General features: G+C 26.0%; 1 protein-coding gene across 1 annotated transcript; it reads right to left on the bottom strand.

The window, feature by feature from the left end:
- Positions 1-6,237: 6,237 nt before the first annotated feature.
- LOC145836495 (pyridoxal kinase-like) lies at positions 6,238-14,568 on the bottom strand. Its single transcript, XM_082944293.1, has 8 exons — positions 14,482-14,568; positions 13,851-14,010; positions 13,058-13,141; positions 12,150-12,293; positions 11,847-11,981; positions 11,247-11,438; positions 9,773-9,876; positions 6,238-6,768 (listed from the first exon to the last, which is right to left on the bottom strand). The coding sequence occupies exons 1-8, from the start codon at positions 14,566-14,568 to the stop codon at positions 6,238-6,240; spliced, it is 1,437 nt and encodes a 478-aa protein (XP_082800419.1).
- Between the last annotated feature and the right edge of the window lie 825 nt (positions 14,569-15,393).

Below are 15,393 nucleotides of genomic sequence, written 5' to 3'. Positions count from 1 at the left end.
CTATACAGAAAAGTAAAGTATTATTTTTATTTAATTAGTTGGTTAGAGTACCATAAAAACTCTAGTTTATTGATTAAATAGTTTGTTATAAACTTCGTCCATTACTAAAAAAAGACTGCCCACCCCTGCTTCAAAAATAGCTTTTTATACTGTAAAATGTGTCTATACACGTATTTCTTGCAAACTTTTTTAATCAAAAACTTTTGATGTATAATTAAAGTTTGGACTATTTTCCAATAATTACATGTAATTTATGCTTGTAAACGATTATTTTACGACACAAGTTGTATAAGTTGCATAAATTGAATTCGAATTAAACTAATAAGAAATTTGATTTCGAAATTAATTAAACAAAAACAAGTAAGTTTACCTAAACGTTTATGTTTTAAGTAAACTGGTTTTTGTGAAACTAGTTTCATTGAATTATACTAAAATTAAACTTAAAATACTTATAAAACAAGGATTATTAACAGAAAATACAACATATTCATTACTTAATGGAACTTAATGTTAGGGATTACTAATTTGAGAACATTATTTTAATCCCTAAAAAAATGTTTATTGTGCTGATTAATGGTAAAAAAAATTTACTTTTAAGTTTTAGACTTTGACCATGTTATTAAGTGTTGTTTACAAGTATAGTACAAATTAGTATAGTAAATTTATAATTTCAACATGGTTTTTTACTTAACTGCTCTACTTTAGAATTTTGCTCGATATATAATTAGCAAAGTAAATAAAATTTCAGAACGGTTAATAGTAGTACATAGAATAACTAGATTACATACAACATAATCAAAAAACTATCGATAATTTGGTAGACTTAAAAAAAAATAAAATTACTAAAGTATTTGTGATTAAAAGTTAAAACTAAACAGTGTTTACAAGTAATGCATAAACAACTCTGACTATTATTATTAAAATAGTCAGAAACAAGTTATAATCACTTGTTTACATAAAAGTGTCTGTTGATTAAAAACAAATTGTTTTTTATTTGTATATCATAAATAAAAACAAATTATACAGTAATCTTCCTTTATTCTACCAACATATGTTTCTGTGTGTCAACGAATCAACACACTTCAACTGGGTTCTGTAAAAAAATAATTACTGTAATGAGAGAATAGAAGCATAGAATAAAGTAGGTGTATATATGTTTTCATTAAAATAAGATATATTCTACAGATAATAGTTATTAATAGGTGAAATACTTAACATTGAATCCGACTGTTATAAAATTATATGATATTTGTAACTATTAAGTCTAAAATAAATAAGTAAGCTAAATTACACAACAAAATATAATATAAACAAACAACTTACGTTAATAGGAAAGATAACTAAATCAAAATTTACCGTTGTTAACTAACGAAAAAAATACATTCGTTACAACTAATAATTACGTCACGATGTAAATGAGGCCACCTAAACTATTCAATATTTTTTTCGTTAGTTAACAACGGTAAATTTTGATTTAGTTATCTTTCCTATTAACGTAAGTTGTTTGTTTATATTATATTTTGTTGTGTAATTTAGCTTACTTATTTATTTTAGACTTAATAATTACAAATATCATATAATTTTATAACAGTCGGATTCAATGTTAAGTATTTCACCTATTAATAACTATTATCTGTAGAATATATCTTATTTTAATGAAAACATATATACACCTACTTTTTTCTATGCTTCTATTCTCTCATTACAGTAATTATTTTTTTACAGAACCCAGTTGAAGTGTGTTGATTCGTTGACACACAGAAACATATGTTGGTAGAATAAAGGAAGATTACTGTATAATTTGTTTTTATTTATATTCCAGTGAAGTTACTTTACTAGGATCTTTTGTTAGCAAACAATTAAAACTATATTTTGAACAGTATATCATAAATATAAATTGGTATTAAACTTTTTGATAGAAAATTTATCAAAATGTATATAATTCGATATTAGCATACATGTTGTTATAGGGTTGCTTTAGCAAAAAAATAATCGATAAACTAATCAGTCGAATTTACAGAAGATGATGAAACAAATTTTATATATAAAAAATAATCGTAGAAAATACTTACCTAACAACCGCATTTTATTTTGGACTCTACTAACTTTGTAAACTAAAACAAATTTTCGTATTAAATTATAAATATAATGAACACACATTAAATATTGATGCATTAGTAGAAATAAGTAACAACTTAATTGGTGAAATACCCCGAATAAGGCTGGGCCTTCTTTCGCGCCACCTCTTCGTACTTTTGGCGGTCTTTTTTGGCCGCTTCCTCATTGACTACCTCGGTCATGTCAGGGCTGATGAGCAGGTTGCCAATTCTCCTAAACACGTCACTGATTGTGAACCTGTCCGACCAACCGTCGCCCAGCATATTCATACCCATTTCGCCCTTTCGGTCCGCCGTCTCGGCCACGATGTTGGGGTGGAAGATGCTGGTTGCCATGGTGATCAGGGGCGGGTTTTTTGGGTAGTCGGTCGGAAAGCTGACCCTGATGAGGAACTTGAGTCCCGCGTAAGGGGAATTTTCCGGCCCCATGACGTGCATTTCGTACCGGTAGAGGTTCATTTCAGACAAGTTTCTCAAGTTGAGGAGTTGGAGGGTCCGGAGGTGCTTCATCTCAGCCCTGATCCTTTTATCAGTTACCAAAGTTGACATTTGAATGTTTCATATAATAAAGTTAAGGCTGTTTTGTAAAAACTAAAGTTTCAAAAAAGTGTCGACCACCTTCTATGGTAGAACTATGTAAATAGATTGATAAGAATTACATTAAATCTTGGTATTTACTGTATAAGTTAAGCAATTAAGTAATAGAAAACAACAGTACTTATTTTAGATTTAACTAAAAAACAAAAACAACAACTAAACTAATCAACAGAGATTCAAAAACAAAAAGCAAAAAAACACCATTTACAAAATAATTCATTCAAACAAATTTTAACGATACATATTGCTTCAACTTAATAAAACTTTAAAATATATTTTTCAAAAACAAAATAATTAAAAAAAGTAAATTTTATATGTAAATTTTTATTTTATAAAGTTTAATACTAAGAAAAATACTTGTCTATCAAGTAATAATAATTTTTTAGATTAATGCTTGCAAGAATATGTTTTTAAGTGACACTTTAGTGCAAAATTCAAATTTATTTGACAATTAAAAATAATATATAAAATGTATTGCTGTATAATGTATATACATGAAAAGTCTTGATAATACTTCAAAATTATATTACTTAAACCTTTTGTTAACGTTGAACAAAATTAATGTTAAACACAAACTTTTTAAGGTACTTAACTTTAAAAATATAGTTTATTGTTGCTTTGATGTTATAGTTTCTTAAAGAAGAACTTTCGGAAGAAAAAAAAGCCTTCTTAAAAGCAAACATCCTTAAAAGAAAATGTGAACTTACTACACGTTTCTGAGCTTAAACTTTTATCAAAAGTAAGTTTACTTTTAAATAAAAATAGACTATTCATTTTAATTTAACATAAAGGTATTCTTTTGTCGGTATGTTTATATATTAAACTTAAAAATAAGTTAATAGCCAAAACTTTAAAAAAAATAACTGAAAATGTTTAAGTTTGATACACTTTAGGCTTTTATACAGTGAATGAAATAAAAGTAACTGGTTAAAACAACTACTATTATAGTCAATTTATATATTTATCTTATTACTAAACAAAACGATTTAAGTGACTTAATTAGAAAAAACTGGCTAACTAGCTTAAAATGTGTTAGAATTCTTGTAATAAGGTTAATTTACTACAAAAGAAAAGTTATAAAATTATCTAGTTTACTATACAAGTGAAGTACTTTTAACTAAGTAAGAAATACATTTAATAAACTTTCTATATACTAAAGTTAGTGTGATTTTTACTTATCGAACTTTGCCTTTCTAACTCGTGATATAATCAACAAAAGTGCAAGTAACAAATTTTAGATGAGAGAAATTCACAAATATGAGAGATCTAACCTCTTGAAAATTTTAGTGTTTTGTCTATTTTCATGTTGCAATGTTATTAGTGTTATTAATGTTTAGATTAAAAAAAAAATGCAATAAACAAGATGTAGAAGTTTAAATTTTGTAAACATGTTGTTGTTGTCACTATTTTTTAGTACTATTTTTCAATAGGTACTAAGTTCAAAACGCAAATATGTGATAAATATTTTTACGTTACGTTGTACAGATTGTATAATAGTCGACTGACAACTAATTCATCTAAAAAAATTTTAATAACTAAAACAGTTAAAGAAGTAAGGGCATAACTATAAAATTTTAAAACAATTGTTAAAATTACTATAAATAACACTAAACTTATTGCAACATTTAGATTTTTAGGCAACTATACCATCAAAGTTTTATTTCTGATTTTAAATATTTTTAGTTCTATATACAATTGACTTTATTGTATATATGCAACATGCATATAAATGTTTATTATTTGTCTGCAAATTTGTATATGTTTGTAGTATTCGACTACGTGTAAATATAAGTTGATTTGTTTAAATTGCTTGTTAATTTGTTAATATAAAGTTGAAAATATTTACAGCTAAAGACTGAAGATATTTTTATAGATCACAATGTTGAAAATGTTTAAAAAAGTTTTTTACGGAAAACTGTTTGTATTCAAACCGTAAACTTTGTCGTTATTTGAGTAAAATAAATTGCAGTTATAAATGGTCTAAATTATTTTTTAAACTAACAAGATTTGAAAAAGCTATTTGTAGATTAAATGATTACTTTGGTAAAAGTTATTGCAATGCTGTAAAATCTAAACTAAAATATAAAATAAAATATCGAATTAAAACTGCTTTAGTTATTGTAAATCGTTTTTAAACCTTAAGAAAACAGGTTTATTAAGTTAAATTTAGTAAACTAAAAACATTATAAACAAGCTACAAAACTATTCGTCGTGGTTTAAGGAAGTAAGTTAGTTAGTATATTATAAAAACTTTTAATGTTATATAGACTTCTAAGTAGAATTTAAAAAAATTAACTATCGATTACTCGATACTCAATAAAATTAAGACAAAATTCTTATGACTTTGTTTTTAATACTTTATTTAATTGGCAAGTAGTTGCTTTTATTTTTATTATCTCTGATTAAAAAAAACAAGTTTACTTGTAGTGGTCTTAAATCTAAAACTTAAATTATGTTAACCTACACTGTTCAATAATAAAATAACTGTAGTTTATACTGTTTTTAAAACAATTTGAATTGTTTTAAACTTAAGTTTTACAAGTTTACCTTAATGACTACAATTTAAATACACTTTTAGTTTTGTTACAATATTTTATTTAGTTTTCCTAGCTAAACTTTAGAACACAGGTCGGTGACATACGGCCTGTCATATGTTTTTTACACTTTTAGCATACCTAAAAAATAATTGAAACAAATTCGTGAAATTACACTATTAAATTCATAATTAGTAAACACTAGTACTTCATCAGTGCATATCTTACCACATATTTAGTTTAACATAGTACATTATTGAATACAACAACTATTTTAAATAGCGACAAGGACTTTTTATATAATGTGCTGCCTGCAAAAATTTATTCTAGTGAAATAGGCCCGTTACTTGTAACAGTCTGTTGACACCCTGCTTTCAATTCTAGTTAGTTAATTCAAAAACGTAAACTATATTGATTGTTTTATTAGTAAAGATTTAAATATATAAACGATAAAAAAAAAACTATATATAACAGCTCGAAAGAAGTTTTATAAGCATGTGGTGTACGACTCGAAAACCGAAATGTTCCTTTGTACACTAGGTCCTTAGACAAAATTTTTTGAGCGCTTTTTGATCGTTCAATAACTTAAATAAATCGGATTTTTTTTTCTTGCACATTTTAACTTTTCGTTTTTGTTTTAATGAATAAACTAAATGTAACAAGACTTTAAATTAGATCAACTGTTATTAAAATTATATAAAACCTATTTTGGCAATCAACATAATGACATAATAAAAATATTTATTAAATTGTAAATTCTAAACAAATAAGTCCTACACTATTTTTTTAAATATATTGCTTTCAAACGAATTCAAAAACCGAAGAAGTTTCAAGATAAATTGGTAATTTGCAATAAAATTAAGTAGCCAAAAAAAATGCCATAAATGGACAACAGTAAAAATTAAACTTTTAAAATGTTTTAATAGTTGAGTATATATAAATAACAGTTGTGACAAACGATTAATGAAGTAGAAAGTAATGAAGTAAAATCATTTATGAAATTTTTTACTTAGCTTCTCTTTTGCGCGCTTTTCATACATTTCCCGGTCATTTGTGTACAAAATGGCCGCTTGCTGGTTCACCACGAAACCAGGGTCCAAATCGGGGTTCCGCATCACCGACTCCAGCCTCTGAAACACGTCGCTTATGTTCAACCCCTTCTCCCACCCGGACCCCAGATAATCAAGCCCGATCTTGCCGTGGGGGGCGTCCTCCACACAGGGGTCGTCCGACAAAATGTTGGGGTGGAATATGTACGTGTTCATGCATAGCAACGGCGGGTTGCTGGGGTAGTCGATGGGAAAGTGGACTCTGATCAAGTACTTCTTCTCAAAGTAGGGACTTCCCTCGGGTCCAGTGACCGCGACCTCCCACCAGAAGAGGTTGACTTCCGACTTGATCTTGGTTTTCAGGATGCCGCGAGAAGCGAGATTTTTCATCTCTTTTCTTATCCTTACAGCGGTACTTTCCGTGATGTTCTCAGTTGGAAACGACATTTTAGTTGCTATTGTGCTGAATGACTGTGTGAATTAACTGAAATTAACTTTTTTGTAATAATTGTAAAATATTTACGCTTACTTATAGAAAGTACTAAAAATTACAAAGTAGATTATTACAAAACTAAAGGGTGCTAAATATAAGTTCATAAAAATGTATAAACTCTGTTAATTTACATAATATAAAAACGTATAGTATAATTGAAACCAAGTTTTATATTAAAAAATTACCTGCAAAACTTTAATAACACGAAAAATTTGCTTTTTTCAATATGTTGGAGTTTAAACAGATTTTTTTAACAACTAAATTAAAAAAAACACACAACTTCGAACACAATTTTATTTTTTTAAATTACTTACTCTAGAAACATATAAAATCAAAAATAAAAATGTCATTTTCTAGAATGAAAAGTACATAAGTAAGAAATACTTGTTAAATTTATGTTTTTGGTAGTTTTGAATCTTTACTTGCTAAATTTTGGTTTAGTTTTAGTTTCATTCTTTGCGTTAATAATAAATTTTTCATATACAAATGTTAAAAACAAGCTACAAATTTTTGATTTGAAAATATTTCAAGTACAGATAATTAAAAAGGTTCTTATCTTTACTTTGACTTAAATATTTAAATTGAAATAAATATAACGAAACTTAAAAAAACAAGTTTACTAAAACAAAACATTTAAACCATAAAAAGTTACTTTCTTTACAAATTTTCTTTGACAATAGGCTCTTAACTTCAAATGAAAACAATTTTTACTAAATAGTTTAGTTTTTATAAGTTGATTATATGAAACAATCTAGACAAATAAACAATTTTCTATTAACACAAACTTAAGTATAACTACTTTTTATATAAAACTAACATTTTCATTATGAGCAAAAAAATAAATAAATTTGATATGCTAAGTTTTGTAAACTTACTTACAAAGACAAAATACCGTAGTTATATATTTTTTAACAAAAAAAGTACTTTTTAAGAAGTTAAGAAGCCATAAAAACGTTTAACTGCTTTAAAATTTTAATAATCAAGTATTTTTTGTACTAACTCTGCTTGCTCCAAAGTCTAACTGGTTTAAGCTTAACTTAATAAACAGAACAATTGAAAAACAGTTTATATATTTTTGTACTAAATTTGTTTCTAATTTAATTTTTCAAACTTTGATTTTTGATTTAAACATATAAAAACTAAATAAACAACAAACTAAAGTTTTTAGGTGTGTTTATTGCCAATAAGCCATGACCATGAGTATTAAAATGTTATTTATTTAAATAAGTTCCAAAAATAACTAATTTTGTTTAAAACCATTGCAAGTAATTACTTAGTTTTCTATCGAAAAATAACTAATTTTGTTTAAAACCATTGCAAGTAATTACTTAGTTTTCTAGGTTTAACATGTTTTGTTTTTAAACTACTTTTGATTAACATTTTTTTAAAAATGCAGAACACTTTTTCTCTAACTTTTTTAATTGTATGAAGTAACCGTAACATTATCTAATTCATCATTTTTTAATTAATAAAAATTTAAGTAATCTTGATTCAACAAATTTAACATTACACACTTCAAAAATATTTTTGTTTAAAATACTGAGAAATAAAATCATCACTTACACTATTTAAAACTTGTGCAAAAATAATATCTTAATTTCTATCTTTATTAAAGTTTGACTGGTTAGGAATTTTAATTGAAATAATTTTCAATTCGGAAATAAAATACCGTTTTAACAATAAAACTCTTTATGTTTTCACTAAAAATTTAAACGATTTATAAATATTCTTTTATTAGCTGTTGTCACGTTTTTTATCTTTATGTGTACGAAACTTATTTCCAGCAGTATTTACAACAACAAACAGCAAATAAGTTAGTTAAGTTGAAAAATAAACTATACTAGAAAAATATATCTTAGAGACAAGTTTTTTCATTGAATTTATCTGTTTATTGACAATTTAGAATTAAGTATCAAATTATTGCTAGTTTCTAGTATCTTTGTTTAATTTAAAACTTTTATCAAAAAGAGAGAATTGAAAAAAACTGCTAAAGCTTCCGAAATTACTTCACTAAAAATATCAAAATATGCATAGAGGTTATAAACAAACTTTATTTTTACTTTTAAGTATTCGTTAAGTACTTGAAACTATGTTAAGTTTTCAAAATTACTTTTTCTGATGTCCAAGGTTTTCTGCTGATTTTTAAAACGTAATTATTTATCTAGTTTTGCTAATTTTTGAAAATTTAAAAGTATTTTATTTTATATATCTGTGAATTACGGCTTTATATATTGTAATTAGTAAACTACATAGTTTTTACAGCTTAACAGTTTCTTATAAAATTATTCATTAACTTAAAGCAAACTAATACTTAAATGTTTTTATATAATGAGTTTTTTTTTCAGTGTTATTTTGTAAATTTGTATACATTAACTGTTTAAAAAATAAAAATAAAACTTTAAAATATTTTTTTTTGTTTTCAAAGTTTGATTAGAATAATTATAATGAATAGAAAAAACACGTAACTAAATATATAAATAACGTTATAAAACCATTAAACAAATACTTAATCTATGTTCAACATTTATTAAGTAGTATTGTTTCAATAAAAAAAATATAAAGGTTTTCTGAGTATAAGTTTATTTAAAACACTTTGAAAAACACATCGAAACAGATTATTTTTCATAACTGTCAATCTAAAACACAACAATTAAAAAACAATAAGTGTAAAAAAAGTCAAATAGAATAAAATAATTTTTTTTTTGCAACAAAAGTGATAAATACAGATAAAAATATAGAAATTATAGTTGAATATAAATCAGTACTGCATACACAATACAACTAAAAACTGATACTTTTAAAACACACACTTACTTGTTACTTCTATATATAAACATTAAAACTATTGTTTTCTAGCTTATTGTTACAAGACGGAATAAATCATTGATTTGGTTACATAAACACAAAAAGAAAATTCTTTTGTAAACAAATTAAAACAATGTAAACGTGAATCACTAAAAGTTTCTAATCAATTTTCAATACACTAGTTTCTATAGAAATCGTTGGATTTTCGATGTCTCTTTTGCTTTGTACGATTCTTAGATCAATGTCAGCAACTTTTGGTGGTTCTCCATTTTGTTTTTGCGCTATTTTATAAATATATATATATATAATACATTTATATATTTTTTTTTGTAAATATAATTATATAAATAAAATTATAAAAATCAAAAAGCTTTAACAGTTTAAAAAAAACTAAAAACTGTTATTCTATTTTGCTATAAGAAAAAAAACTAAGTATTCGCGATGTTGCTTTGAAAACAACTTACTTTTAAATAGTTAGCAGTAATAAAACATATCGTTTATTTGAAACTTGCTGATTTCCGTTTGTCGAATAATGCTTTTTTAGTTAGTTTTTTATAGGAAAAAAATAAAATTAATTTATGTCGTGTATAAGTATAATACTTTTCGAAAAAAACTATTTTGCAATAAATTATCAATCGTAATACTATTAACAAATAAATTAGTATCTTTAAACTATCTTTAATAAATCTACTTTAGCACGGTTTTAAAAACACCGTACAAATTTTTACGCAAATAATAAGTTTTGAAATTAAAAGTGATAGAATGGGCTTACCGTCTTATATTAAGTACTAAACATTGTTTACACAAGTCACTACGCTTTGGTTAAACTTTGTGGTGAACCATAAAAACATAACAAACGTTGTCACTTTTATAACAACATGCTAACATTTGGACTAAAACTTTCTTAAACATTGCTTAGCTTCAATTGAGTATTAATGTAAATGTTGTAAAAACTTTCAGCAAAATTAAATGTATAAACTAGCAAAGTATAAACTAAGTCTTATATTGTATGTAAGAATGAAAAAAAAAATTAACATAAAAAGATAGTTTATTTATATATTGAAGTCTACTTCATATTTTTTGACCTGTTAAAAATATCTCGTAAAAAATGACAACTTGCAAATAACTTCAAATCTTAAAAAGTATGAGAAACATTTGTGTACTGTTGATTTCCAATTATTTTACTTATAAACCTGCTTAATCAAAACTTGCTAAGTAATTTTGACCAGAGTTTCATAAAGTGGCCCTTATGGCTACTTGGAGGCATCTTAGCAAGTCAAGGGGTGACAAGCTAGAAAGGTTTAAATATTAAAAGGGTCGTAAGGGGAACTTGGTACATTTTACATGAAACCCGAATGTTCTTATATTAAATATTCTATGGATTGTATTGAAAAGCGTAAAAAATAGGTTTTAGGTAAATCGCAAAAGAAATTTAAAAAAAACGTGATATTCTGAGCTTTGTAGCAATAAAAAATGTTTTAAAAACAACTTAAGGAAGATTTAAAACTTAGACTGATTATTTTTAGATTTTTAATGATTAAGAACGTTCATTTTGTTATTTGTGAAGTAGGAGCGTTTATGAAACTGAATTTGGGATACTGTGACTTAAACATTGCTAAATTCGTAGTTCAAACAAATTATTGCAACCAACCTTCTACTGCGGCCTGAGTTGTTTTTAGGATGTGCTGCATTGTTGATGCCACCTTTTCCATGGATAGTTGCAGGTCTTGTGGATGTCTGGATGTCCAGGCAAGCAACAGGGAAGCAAAAGCGTCTGTAGTTCCAAAATACTTTCCAAAATGCGGCATACACACTTTGATCGTTTCATCAGGCAATTTGTTATCTTAAAGAGTCAGTTTCAAATTTAAATGTTAACTTTTTTTTTACGATGATGTGAAATCATTTTACGAAAAAAAAATGATATAAAAACATTGCTTAAAAAATACTTAACCAATAATTTAAAAGTAGAATAACATAAAATAAGAGCTGACAAACAAATCTCTTCTGATTTTTAAAAATTACCATTAGAAATTAGTATTCATAAAAAAATTATATTTTAGTTAAATTTAAATTGAAACTTTCAAAAACTCTTAAACCTAATGTTAAAGTTAAACCTCGTATTTATTTATTTATCACGATAAGTTATTATCATCATATTTTAGATACATTTATATTCCTAAATATGATATACTATAGAAAAGCATGCAATCGAGCCTGTGGTTTTCTTGTTTAGAATACAAAAACTACTCACCTTCAAGAGTTCTACTCCCATAGAAACTTGAGTTTTCGTTATTAGTAGAACTTTCAATTACAACGGTACTTGGTCCTTTGCTGTGTAAACTAATTATGCATTTCTGAATATCTGCCTCTGTTTCAATTTTCAAACCTGTTCAAATAATATTACAGTTAACATTTTAAATAATAAAAAGCTTATTTTTAAACACATTTTAGCTAATTAAGAGTATTATAGAACTTTATTCATAGTTTTTAATGCAGTTCATAGTTTGCATCTAAAAACTTAAGCAAATATATTATTTTTGATATCCTTATAAACCAGTAAGAATTTCAGCTTCAAACTCATCGAGTATAAGAATATCTGCCATCTGGAGAAACTGATCTTTGTAAACTGGTATAAGATCTTCTGGAACCCACATGATGCCTTTACCATCATAAGTATCTCCCAATACAGGATCACACACTGAAAATTAAAGAAGGTATTAATAACAGTTCAGATAAATAAAAACTCAAACAAGTATAAATAATTGCATAAAGAGATTAAAAACATGCAATACACTTCATACATATCTGTTTTAAGGGAACGGGTCAAAACTGCACGAAGACAAAATTGCACGAGGAGACTAAATTGAACGAGAAAAAAAGTGCACGATTGCACAAAATTTCACGAATATACTTTTGCACGAGGGCACAAAGTTGTACGAGGGAACAAAATTACACAAAGACAATTATGCACCAAGGGTAAACTTTACACGAGTTAAATTTTTGCGCGAGAGTAAAACCAACAGAAAAAAAATAAATAAAATTAAAAAAACTCTAAAAGATAAAAAAAAAATACTGATTGAGGGTAAGGGTTAGGGGTAACAGTGATAGTAAAATTTAAAAAAAAAAGAACAAAATTAATCATTAAAACAAAAAGTTAAAAAAAAAAAAGCTACCGACCGAGGGTAAGGGTTAGGGGTAACACTGATAGTAAAAAAAAAACAACTAGTGCAAAAATGTCTTCGTGCAAAATTGCCTGCTCGTGCAAAAGTGACTGCTCATGCAAAAAAGTCTTAGTGGAATTTTACCTTGTGCAAAAGTATATTTGTGCAATTTTGTGCACTCGTGTAATTATGTCCCTTAGTGCTAATTTGACAGCTACCCCTATCTTATATGTTTAATTTTTTTAATATTGTGTTAATTGCAAATAAAAAAAATAAAAAATAAACTATGTAAAACAGTTACCATATATCAAATTTGGATTCATTTCTTTTAATTCTTTTACAATTTGAGCAATTTTTTCTAGTGTTTTCCTATCTCTACAATAACCTGTTTATTGTATTGATTGTTAATAGAAAATCAAAAAAATAAGTATATATTTTAAAAAACGGTTTATATGAGTTTTAAAGCATATAGTCAAAAAATAACTTAAACTTTTACCTACAGCTGGTTTAAAAACATGATCAGTAAAAGAACCTTCTTGTTTAATTTGAACTAAAATAGTGTAACTTATGCGATTAAAATAAACCAGTACATTTTATACATTTGAAAGGTAGTGATCTTAAACAATTTTTGTCCATTAAATTTGCCTTTCGCTTCAACACAAACGCATAATAAAACAATTTTGATGTTTAAATAGTAAGGTATTTTTTCTATATTTAGTAGTACGAACTAATGTACTTTATGATATCCTAATAAAGTTTAGTATAAAAATTTAAAAATTAGTTCTGAATTTTTAAGTACAAACAAAAATATTTTTGTAGAAATACGAACTTACAACAATTATAAAAGTAAGTTCTCTATAAAAATACGAATGTGTTCATTTTTTTGTGAAGTAAGAACAAAATAATAAAAGAACTTGTCCTAGACAAGACGTTAAAAGGTATCCACGGTGTACAAATCGATAACTGAAAGGTTTTTCGTGCGCCAGGTCGTAGGACCAAACGTTTTGAATGTTTTATTTTTTCATTGATTAAAAAAAAAAGGTTTTGTTTTTGCTATTTTATCGTATGTTAAGAACTGATAACACCCAACTGACCAGTCAAAACGTAGTCATACTTAACAACTTCGTTTTTCTTCAGATTTTCATAAAGTTCTTCAACTTCAGTGGGGCAAAGTTCTTGACCACCGCAGTGAGAGTAGCCTGTGTGGTTTGAATATTGAATTATGTTGATGCAATCCACTTCAAAATCAAGCAGCTGTTAAAGATTTGAAAAGGTTTTTTATGTAGTAGAGATGATCATGAATAGTTTTTTGCAGTCTATTTCTTAATGTATTTTTTCAGTTTTAAGGACAATATTTATACGGTAGTTGTAGACTGAGTCTATAAATACTAATTTGGATTGCTGCTAAAATTTGTCAAAACACATAATTTTTTAAATGTTTTGTTTATGAAATTACGTAAAAATTTTCAATTTATAGACAAAGTTATCAATATTAGGACAAACACAAAGATAAACTGCTTTTCTAAACATACGTGTTAGTAAGATATTTTATAAGCAACCATTTTTAAGCAAATTGGTTAAAATACTTAATCATACTCAATAAAAATCAAAAACATTGGTGTATCTGAATCGTTTTAAAATAAAATATTGTTTAAAACTTTTTACCACTTATTGCTTTTTAATATGTAATAAGTAATTATTAAAAACACTGAAAATTATACTAACTTGTAAAATGAATGAGGCAGTACGGTTGCCTACATATCCTCTAACGACGGTGCTTTGTATAGAAAGTACTCTCTTTAATGAGCTCATTGCGTATAACGTATTTACTGCTTAAAAGTTGTGTTTTGTAACTGTTCATACATAAACCTTCTAGGCAAGTTGAAAAAACTATGTGCTTCAAAACTAGACTAACTTTCCACAATCACTGGCTCAAGTATTCTAAAAGTTCTACTAAACAACAAGCATACAATCCTAGTTACTTTTTCATAATTAAATTTAGACGTTATTTTTTATAACACTCCTTTTTACAATTTAATTCTTTATTAATTTGTAAGTCTCTTGTTTGAAAGCTAGCTGTAACTAATTTGGAAAACTTTGCTGTAGTCTTATGATTAAGTTCATTTATTATCTGTTCTTCTTACTAATTTTTAAATCATTATTTTTACCTAAATTTAATTAATCTTTAAAAAACTTCTAAGTATAAAGCAGGAAATCACAGATACTTTTCAAAGTTTGAAATTAAAAAACATGACTTAAAAGTTGTTCTTTTTAAAATAATGAAGCACTTTTTTTTTGCGTAAACACTACTATAAAAAGTTTAAACTTTTAAATACCCTTAACTATTGCTATCCGAACTGTCTATTTTTTCTCCAACTTGTTGAATATATTTAAAACTTTAAAAGATTTGCCAGATTGATATAACTTATTTGTTTGCTAAAATCATTTCTGCTTACAAACTTGTTTCTCTTAAACGATTAAAAGAATTATGTATAACCCTTTAAACCAAAGTTTTTACAAACAAATTTTTAAAGAAAACATCGGCGAAAGTCTAACAAAGCATAAGCCTTGACTTTGGCATGCTGTGACGCAAGCTGTAATTAAGATAAAGATCATAACATTTTGATCATCAGACTA

This window comes from Thalia democratica, chromosome 5, assembly GCF_965202585.1.
Source record: "Thalia democratica chromosome 5, ktThaDemo2.hap1.1, whole genome shotgun sequence".
In the NCBI taxonomy this organism is placed as follows: Eukaryota; Metazoa; Chordata; class Thaliacea; order Salpida; family Salpidae; genus Thalia; species Thalia democratica.
The sequence above is the reverse complement of the archived record's forward strand: the minus strand, read 5'-3'. Positions and strand labels throughout refer to the sequence as shown.

What these genes read in the sequence shown, in the direction of transcription:
- LOC145836495 (XM_082944293.1), bottom strand. Translation starts at nt 14,568, where the DNA reads ATGAGCTCATTAAAGAGAGTACTTTCTATACAAAGCACCGTCGTTAGA. An exon ending in GAATCCAAATTTGATATATG is followed by an intron (nt 12,294 to 13,057) that starts GTAACTGTTTTA and finishes TTTAATTTTCAG; the next exon opens with TGTGTGATCCTGTATTGGGA. An exon ending in AACTCAGGCCGCAGTAGAAG is followed by an intron (nt 9,877 to 11,246) that starts GTTGGTTGCAAT and finishes TTTATAAAATAG; the next exon opens with CGCAAAAACAAAATGGAGAA.